Raw genomic sequence first — 9,888 nt, 5'->3', positions numbered from 1 at the left:
CCTCTTTCTCTGTCGTACTTTACTCGGCCTTTCCGCCACCTTAGACCAAAGTGGGGGGGCGGAGAGCATTTGAGCCAAGATACTCTAACGAAAAGCAAAGAAAGCAACCCATATACTCTTCTCCACCTACGGAGTGCACCAGGATGCACGCAGGCTCCGCTCAGGGCCAAGAGATGAGCCACGGTGGTCGCACTTTTTGGGTCAAGAGGTACTGTATGCTCCCCCTCCGCAACAACTCGTCTTTTGCACCCAAGCTGTTGAGGTTCGTGGTTTAAAATGTCTTTTAGAGCAGGATGTGGGTTTTCAGGGGGAAATGTGGTACACTAAAACCAGTACCCATGTCTGTCGAGGGCACTGATATTTCTGATTCAAAAGCTGCTCCTGACTACCCTGAAGAAAAAGGGGAGACCCAGAAAGAAGAAAAACACCTCAGCGACTAAGGGGTTCCAGAAGCGTAGTCAGTTGTCTGTCTGAGGACGTGTCTTATCACACGACAGGATCCGAAGAGGACTTTAAGATGCTTCCAGCTTGCAAAATGTGGAGGCGCCCACGTGTGGCCTCGTCCCTGGTACTCACGGACAGAGGTCCGGGGGAGAAGCTCCCTGAGCACGTCCAGGAAAGCAGGGAGCTAGGGGCAAGCCCACCCCTCAAACCGGAGTCCTTGTCCTTCAGAGGAGCCTGTAGGCCCAGGCAGCCTGGAGTGTGAGTGGGTTGGAGCTAGGGCAAGAAACTCGATTCTGGGCTGAAACGTGACATGCAAATCTTCACCGGGTTAAACAAACAGCCGAGCAAGCTGCAGCTTCAGCGGGGGTGGCGGTGGGGGCGGACGCGGCTCGCGCCGATCTCTGTTTCCAAAGTCGTTGCATTGTGAAAATAAGCGGCTTCGTGCAGCGTGTTGTATGGGCTGATGTCTCCCACCCCCATGCCAGCCCCCAGCGAAACCCGGCAGATAATCAGCACGTCCCACTGTTTAGTCATATTTGACAACTGGGTTAACCTGGTATCTAGGCACTGGCAAACGGTACAAAGGGTGCCCTCAATTACCACTTGAAGCTTCGGGTGTGAGTGGCACTTGTATTACCCACTGGGTCAGAGGCCAGAGCGACAATTAGGAAGTCACATAGACCGCTAGGGGAAATGGCGGGATGCGGCAATCTCCCAAGTCTGTGGGTGTAGACCTGGACGAAGAGGCCTATTTCTCTCCTTTCGGAGGAGCCGTCCCTTCACCCCTTCTCCTCAATGTGACTCAGAGTAAAACTGAATCCATTGGGAATCTGGAATCAGGTAGACAAGTGACAATGATACAATCGCGAGCGAGAATGATGGATTCCAGCTGAAGTTGTGCTCCGCAGGCGAGAGCCTGGATACACAAAGTGAGCGTTGACATTTTCATCTCTACTTGGGCCTTGCTCGTGTGGCCTCCGCCTCGGCGCCCCCTCCCCTCCTGTCTCCTTTCCCACAAGTGGAGAGTCGAGGACTGTCAGTCCTAACTTGCATCTTCTCAGGGAGGTCGCGAGGGGGGGTAGTGGTGGGGAAGCTTGTGACTCGGTCTCAGCGATACTTAAACCTGGCTTGGTGAGTGTGTGTAAATTTTTAATTGTGCTGTAATTTCTTCAGTCACCAGTCGGCGACCGCCCCCGCCCCCCACCCCGCTAGCCGCAGTGACTGGCACGCGCCGGGAGCCCGGGCTTGGGCCCCTCGGCGCGTCTGATTGGCTGCTGGGCAGCTCCCGTCTGCTCTGCCTGCGCCCTCATTGGGTAAGAAGCGCAGCCAGCGGCACTTCAAAGCGGGTGCTCCTCGCACTTAGGCTGAGTTTAGCCGGCGGGAGCCCGGAGTCCGCTCGGCGCGGGCGCGGGGACACGGGAGCCGCGCGGAACCCGAATAGTTTTACCGAGCAGCCGCCAGGCTCAGCCTCGCTCCAGGCCCCGCCACGCCACCCAGGGACCTGCTATGGCCACGTCTATACTTGGGGTAAGTCGAAAGTGCGGTATTTGCTTGTTTTAACAGGAGTAATTTTTCGTTATGGCTTCTCCAGGTCGGCGGCTCTGGAGAAACTGTTGCTGCCCGACTGCAGCCTCAGCTTCTTTGAGCACTTTCCACATTTCTGGGATTGATTCTTTCCAAATTATTGGAACCCAGGAGGTGCCTTTGAAAGAAAAGGATTTGTCAAGCAAGTCCTTTCAATATTCGGTTTTAGAGGTTCCTTTTTTCCCCCTGCGTGATTTATATCCCATCCTCCCCCCCCCCTCCTTGCTTAGGGGATTGTTGCAATTACGCGACAGCGGTGTTTCCAGAAAACAGTCTTAATCGTTTTGCAGACCATGTAGTCACGTTAACATTTACACTTCTGCGGCTTCCTAGTTCGTTTATGACTGAAATCCATCGCGGGGGTCGCTTCTGCTCGGATTCTTGTCTTCGTGTGTGTGTGTGTATGTAAACATTTAAAACGTTTTCTATTAAAAAGAATCAAGTCGTAGTCACCCTTGGGAGGAGTGCCCCAAGCTTCCCCCACCCTCGGTCGCTGTTTCAGCCGCCTCTGCCCTCACCTGGTGTTTGTTGCCGATGTGTTTACCTCCGCGCTTCATCCCGAAGGGCGACTTGGGGGCTTCTTTGAGAGGAGCGGGCTTGTGGCGAGCGGAAGGCGAGCGACTTGAGTCCAGTTTGGGGCAGGATATGCAGCGACTGAGGCGGGGAGAACCGACACATCTTTGATTTGTAGCCCCACCGAAGAACAACTTTACAGCTCCGGGACCCTCTCTCTTGGGATTCCCTCTGTCCCGCGTGGGGCGCGGCGGGGCGCGGCGCATCCTCCGCGAGCTCACCGGGAGGAGGCGCGAGTCGGGGGGCCACGACCCCCCGCCCCCCGCCTCGGGACCAGCGGCTGGGGGACGGGGCTGCTCACGGGTGCACTTTGTGTCTTCCTCCCACTTGTTCCTGCCCTCCTCCTCCTTGCTCCCTCCCTCACCCCACCCACTCTAGGAAGAACCGCGCTTCGGAACGACCCCGTTGGCCATGCTGGCGGCGACCTGTAACAAGATCGGCAACACGAGCCCGCTGACGACGCTGCCGGAGTCGAGCGCCTTTGCCAAGGGCGGCTTCCATCCCTGGAAGCGCTCCTCGTCCAGCTGCAACCTCGGGTCCAGCCTCTCGGGCTTCGCAGTGGCCACCGGCGGCCGCGGCTCGGGCGGCCTGGCGGGAGGCTCGGGCGCAGCCAACAGCGCCTTCTGCTTGGCCTCCACGTCCCCTACGTCGTCCGCTTTCAGCAGCGACTACGGCGGCCTCTTCTCCAACTCAGCGGCGGCCGCGGCGGCAGCGGCCGGAGTGTCCCCGCAGGAGGCGGGAGGCCAATCGGCCTTCATCTCCAAGGTGCACACGACGGCGGCCGACGGCCTGTACCCGCGCGTGGGCATGGCGCACCCGTACGAGTCGTGGTACAAGTCAGGCTTCCACTCGACGCTGGCGGCGGGCGAGGTGACCAACGGTGCTGCGTCGTCGTGGTGGGACGTGCACAGCAGCCCGGGCTCGTGGCTGGAGGTGCAGAACCCCGCTGGGGGGCTCCAGAGCTCGCTGCACTCGGGCGCCCCCCAAGCCTCGCTGCACTCGCAGCTCGGCACCTACAACCCCGACTTCAGCTCGCTCACGCACTCGGCCTTCAGCTCCACGGGCCTCGGCTCCTCGGCCGCCGCCGCCTCGCACTTGCTCTCCACCAGCCAGCACCTGCTGGCCCAGGACGGCTTCAAGCCGGTGCTGCCCTCCTACTCGGACTCCAGCGCCGCAGTGGCGGCCGCCGCAGCCAGCGCCATGATCTCGGGCGCCGCGGCCGCCGCCGCCGGGGGGAGCTCGGCGCGCTCGGCCCGCCGCTACTCCGGCCGCGCCACCTGCGACTGCCCCAACTGCCAGGAGGCGGAGCGGCTGGGCCCGGCCGGGGCGAGCCTGCGGCGCAAGGGCCTGCACAGCTGCCACATCCCGGGCTGCGGCAAAGTGTACGGCAAGACGTCGCACCTGAAGGCGCACCTGCGCTGGCACACGGGAGAGCGGCCCTTCGTGTGCAACTGGCTCTTCTGCGGCAAGCGCTTCACGCGCTCGGACGAGCTGCAGCGGCACCTGCGGACTCACACGGGCGAGAAGCGCTTCGCCTGTCCAGTGTGCAACAAGCGCTTCATGCGCAGCGACCACCTGAGCAAACACATTAAGACGCACAACGGGGGCGGCGGGGGCAAAAAGGGCAGCGACAGTGACACGGACGCCAGCAACCTGGAGACGCCCCGCTCCGAGTCCCCTGACCTCATCCTGCACGACTCCGGCGTCAGTGCGGCCCGGGCGGCTGCGGCGGCGGCGGCGGCGGCTGCGGCGGCAGCCTCGGCGGGAGGCAAGGAAGCCGCGTCTGGCCCCAACGACTCTTAGAGATCCGGAGAGAGGCGCGAGGAAGCGAGCGAGCGAGTAGACAACGAAAGCGAGCGAGAGGTTCGGAGGGCAAACGACCGGGGGATGGACGGGCGGGGGCTCCAGGGCCGCCCCCGGGTCGGCGCGAGGTGATGCGGCACTCGGCTCGCGGACCGCCGCTCGCCGGCCAAGCCAAGAGCTCCCCTCTGCTGCCCGAGCCCAGACGAGAATCGAACGCGTATTCCAGGAACAAAAGCGAACCAACCTGCGACACAAACACTTTAAAAAACTGCGCACACACACACACACACACGCCGGAGATCTACAACCACAAGCACGCACACTCAAGCGTGCACACACACTAACACACCACTCGCACAAACTTCTCGAGCGAAGAGCAATACATAGAAACGTTCCCTCCTTCCCCTACTGCCCACCCGGTTCCTCCACCCTTCTCTTTCCTTTTCTCCAAAAACAAGTCACCACCCTGCAAAGGACTGTCAGAACATTTGAGAACAAACGGGACCTATAAAAACAGCCCCTTTGCGTGGATTATATTATATATAAAATGCTCCAAGTCCTGCTTGATATCTACTTACAGTGAAACTTTTTTTTTTCCTATAAAAGGAAGCATCAAAAAGGCTGAAGGTGAGAAATTAAACTGGAAGTCTAGTGACAGTTTCTCTGTATTTCGTAACATCTGTAAAAATAGGGTTCAAAAGATTGTGTTCTCTTTTATTTTCTTGTAAGTGTTCATTCGAATAGAGGTTTTTGTTTTGTTTTGTTTTGTTTTTTTTTGGTGAATTCCTGAAATTCAGGGAGTTTTTTTTTTTTTTTATTTTCTGATGCACTTTGTGAGAGTCAGTATATATGTAAAATATATTTAAAATGTTGAGTTATCATTTCACTCACAAACACGTAAGTTAAGGTCATCTAAAGAAATTAAATGCGTTTATCTGTATGAAGAAAATCTTGACACCATATTTTCATTTTGGTATTATTAAAGGACTCTGAACAATACACTTTCTTTTTTTTTTTAATCCTGTTACACACACACCCCCGCCCCCCACCAGTAACCTTTACATGGCTCGACCTTTTTTGATGGGAAAAATTCCTTTAATGTTAGTCTTAGGTAATGTAAGGTTTATGTGAGTTATAAAAAGCCATAATACACATACGTTTTTGCAAAGTCAAAATTATTTATTTGTATATTAACAGCATAAATTAAATGGGGTTATAAGGTGTAGTTGTATTACTTAAGGAGAGAGCTCTCAAAAGGTGACATTTTAAAACTCTGGAACCCCTTCGAAAAAGCAAAGGTCCTTGGCAGTTTTAACTGAGGAGATGCCTACCCCTGCTAGAGAGGTCAGGCAAAACTCCAGTGGGTTTGTTTGTTTTTAAAAAGCGATTTAGAAACAATGAGTGAAAGGAAAAAGCCTTTATAAAGAAGTCTTTTACCTCCCAAGACCCTCTACGGTTAGGAGGTGACTCAAGGGAATAAATCGCTAGAGTCAATACCCCGGAAAAGACATTTCATGCCTAAATGAAAATCTTGTTAAATGTTATTAATTTTGACTTAGAGCACACAGCAGCCCCCTGTGCCTTGTATTCCCTTATTAGGGATTCATGTCTTATCAAATATCTAATTAATCTCCTAGACATCATTTGTTCTGGCCAACTTTATCTCAGCTGGTCCACGGGGAAAACTCCAAATATTCTCGGTGACAAAGCTCCCTTGAAGATCTTTTTAATTGTCTAAATTAACTGCACCAAATTTGCATGTCAAACGGTAAAGGGCAACCTGAGATAAAATGTAAACGTTTTAAAAGCCCCCAAACTAAGCACTTGATTTGATAACTAGGCTTTTTAATGTTATGGAAGACAACTGCTCCTTTCCTTTTCAAAGACGGCTGATCTATGCAAATAGTGAATTGGAAATGCCTAGGTCCCCGCGCCGTCAAATGGCCCTCGCAGGTTATTTGAATATCAGTGGCGCTGCTTCTGAAAAGGTTCAAGGATGCTCTCTGACTTCTTTGTGATTACTCAGTGCGGCGTCTTATTCTGAAGAAAAAAAAAACTCAGGAATAATTAAAGGCTGGGATCAGGCCTGGGAACACATTTGGGACAGGAATCTCATTTAGACAGTCTCTTTCAAAATAAGGCACAGTTAAATTGACCAGAAGGCAATTATTGAAATGAAAATTATTTTCATTCTCTTTGTCTTCTGACCACCAACTTAACAGCCCCGGTTTAAAAGAGAGGGAGAAACGAAAAGAAAATTGGTAAATGTAATAATTCCACAATTTGAAAAAATGTTAATTTAGAAAATGAAGTACATATTTACAGAATAAAAGTATATCTAAAAGGCTCCCCTCATAATAGAAAATACAAGCAAAGTCAGCCTCAGTGTGAGGGGCAGTGTGGGGATTTAAAAAAATTATTGTCTTGGGAACTTGAATGTTTTGATTTTTATAGAGGAGAAAAAAAATAAACTGTTGTTATTAAATCAACAAAAATTTTCTCTCAAACTGTAGTGAAAAGCCAAGTAGCAAAGTAGCGATAAAACGTACAGCGAAGGTCCCTAGCCGGACGTTTGCAGAGTCTGGGGCTGGGTGGCTTCCCGCTCCCCCTTCTTGCGTCCCCGAAACCTCGGCTGGTCGGCTCTTCCTCGAGTGTTTCTTTTCTTTGGCCATTTTCTCTTCTGGCTCAAATTATCACCGGGCCCCCCAGCCTACACTCCGCGCGCCCTCTCGTCCAGGCCTGGCCTGGAGAAGCTGGCCAGGGCTATGTTCACTCTAGGGGCTTGGGGCCGAGGCGCTGGAGGTCGAGAGCGTGCCTGGCGTGTTTAGGGGGCTGAGGGTAGGCGGCGCGGAGGTGAGGGTGTGGTGGGGTCTCCCGGGGAATAAAGGGCGCCCGGGCGTCTGCCCCAGGCAGCTTTGTTTCTCGTGGATAATAAAGGCAGATCAAAGGGCTTGGCCGTGCAGGTCCCGCTCGCCTCGCGGCTCCCTCCGCAGCCCAGTGATCAAGGCCTCTGCGCGCTGCCTGTGCCCCGCGGGTCAGCGGACGTCCATCACCGCTGCTTCCCAGAACGGCGGGCGGCGGTCGGGCGTGAGCGTCCAGCCGGGAGAGCAGAGCTCGCGGGACCTGCACGCGGAGGGAGAGGGCTCCTGCCCCCAGCCGAAACTAGCAGGCAAGGGAGACTCCCGCCCTCTTCCCCAACCTCCAGCCCCAGGGGGACCTGGGGGCGCGGGGATACCTTGACTGGAGCAGGCGACGACCCGCTGGGCCCCAGCAAATTGGGGAAGGCGTGCGTGGGAGGAGAGAGCCCAGGAACCCCGAGACGATTTCGGTCTCCACCCGAGGTGGGGCCGCGTCTCCCCAGGGCCACCTCGGGGCTCCTGGGACCGGCCCGCTCTGGTTTGAGCGCAAGCGAGGGCCGCTGCTCGGAGGCTGGTGTGGGGTTGGGGGCGCAGGCAGGGGCTCTGAATTCTCTCAGTCCCGGGTGAGAGGAAATTTGATTTCGTTTCAGCCGGTGTCTCCAAGTATTTCCTGCGCTGTAGCTTCTCTTCCTGCGCAGGAGAGGAACGAAGACCAAGTTTTCCTCGGCCCTTCTCTCAGCCAGCCGCAATCCACACCCTCCCCCTCCGCGTTCTGCCTTTTCTGGCTTTATTTACTTTTTTTTTTTTTTTTAACCCTTGGAGAGAATCGAATTCCACCTGATGTGGGGGAGGGGGTGTGGAGAAAGAACGAAAAAAAGAAAGGAGAAAGATTTTTCTCTTCTTCAGGAGGGAAAACATTATTTTGACGCGATTAGATGGTGCACCTGAGCGGTTTGTCTGGACATTCCGTCAAATCGTTATAAGTCGTGTAAAATTGAATTTCTCTTTATTCAGATGGAAACTTTATTTATTTTAACTCTAATCTTATTTGCATCTATTATCTGTATTCGCCAAGGCTCTCTCCCACTACAAAAATGCAGATGAAGTAAATCTTACATAAATCCCGCCCATTTGTGTAATTGGTATACTAAGTGTTTATTTTAAGTGAGAATAATTTAGCTACAAATTTTCTTAAGGAATAACATTCTTAACACATTAAAAAAACTGAAAACTCTGATTTGCTTTTATGTTTGACAGTCGCTCTTGATTCCTTTAAGAGGAGCTTGGCGAGTGCGGCTCTCTGGCGCCATCTAGAGTTCGGGTTCGGGAAGGCCGCACTATCCGCCCTCGCTCGCCGCTTCGAGAGCGGGGAGTCTGCGTTTGCAGCGAGCTGCAACAAACGAGCGAATCCAGCAAAGAAAAGCGAGTTTTTGTCTTCCGGGGAAGACAAGCCCCGCTACTGGGGAACACTGCTTAGTAACGGCCGGTATTATTGCTCCCAGGCAAGGAAGTTTTTTCTGAGATGTGCTAACTGAAAATCCAAACAAATAAAATAACGCCCTGCTTGGCCCTAGTCTTAGAATTGGCGTATTTAAAATTTCTTTCAAGGCAATTTCAGGGTCTTCCAACTTGGAGTTGAGCACGCTGGGCGCTGTCGGCGGCGATTTGGAGCCGGCATGGGGACCCGGCCGTGGGCTCAGCGCCTCCGCGCTCTTCGCCCAACGACCCTGGCCTGGACCGACCAAACCAAGCTGATTAAAGCACGCAAGCAGATCGTCCCATGTCCCGAGACCCCCTATGAAGGGGAGAGAAGCGAGGGACCCGCACCTTCTCCAGCCCGGACCCGGGGATGGCCGAAGCAGTCTCCTGCCTCGCGGCTGTCTTCCAGGCGCCGTCCCGCCGGAGTCGAGTGCTGGGGGCTACTGGGTAGGCCGGTACCCGGCGGGGCGGTCAGGGTCTCCGAGGGCTGACAGAAGTCCTGAAACCCCTCCTCCCAGCTCCTTGCGAAGGGTCTGCCCTGCCCGCCGGCGCGAACTGATCCCCTTTGCCCCCGCCTTTTCCCGTGGAAACCCAAATCTAAAATCGGATAACACTTGGGGGCGTTGACCAATTTTCTCTCCACTCTGCGTCTCGCCGTCCTCCCGCCGCCCCTTTCCCTCCTCTTCCTAGTCCACTACCCCACCCCTCGTCTTCAGACGTCGTGCAATGGCTTCTTCCCCTCCTTTCTTGTCCCCCACCCTCCCCGCACGTTTATTGTATTTTAATCTTAAAAGCTACACCTCCAAATCCGGCACCCAAGGCCGCAGAGGCGCCGGAGCCCGCAGCAGATAAAGCCGGCCGAGGCGACGGGGCGCCGGGCTCCCTGATCTCGCGCCAGGGAAACGCCGTGCGTTTCCCGGAACTCTCAGCCACCTTGCAGCGGGTAACTCGGCTGGGTTTGTATTTGCTGTTTTAATACAAATCCCGCCGCACTGCCTATTTCAAAGATGTGCTAATTACTACTTGGATAGCAGGGCGCAAAGTCCTTGTCCATTTCCAAGTACAAAGTAGGTTGCTAGAAAATTTGAAATTGCCTTTCAGCCTAAAGCTGCCTTACCTGAATGTCATAATTACAGTAATTATGTAC

The 9,888-nt window shown here is 54.2% G+C and overlaps 1 protein-coding gene and 1 long non-coding RNA gene across 2 annotated transcripts; one reads left to right on the top strand and one right to left on the bottom strand.

Moving 5' to 3' along the window:
• Nucleotides 1–1,950: 1,950 nt before the first annotated feature.
• On the top strand, nucleotides 1,951–4,404 carry SP9 (Sp9 transcription factor). Its single transcript, NM_001205839.1, has 2 exons — nucleotides 1,951–1,971; nucleotides 2,980–4,404. Exons 1-2 carry the CDS (start codon nucleotides 1,951–1,953, stop codon nucleotides 4,402–4,404), a joined length of 1,446 nt encoding a protein of 481 aa, NP_001192768.1.
• Nucleotides 1,971–3,115, bottom strand: LOC132342957 (uncharacterized). The gene is made up of 3 exons (XR_009491534.1): nucleotides 3,027–3,115; nucleotides 2,547–2,682; nucleotides 1,971–2,453 (listed from the first exon to the last, which is right to left on the bottom strand). It is a non-coding gene; the product is annotated as an uncharacterized lncRNA (long non-coding RNA).
• Nucleotides 4,405–9,888: the final 5,484 nt, after the last annotated feature.

The sequence above is a fragment of the Bos taurus genome, chromosome 2, assembly GCF_002263795.3.
Source record: "Bos taurus isolate L1 Dominette 01449 registration number 42190680 breed Hereford chromosome 2, ARS-UCD2.0, whole genome shotgun sequence".
Taxonomy (NCBI): Eukaryota; Metazoa; Chordata; class Mammalia; order Artiodactyla; family Bovidae; genus Bos; species Bos taurus.
The sequence above is the reverse complement of the archived record's forward strand: the minus strand, read 5'-3'. Positions and strand labels throughout refer to the sequence as shown.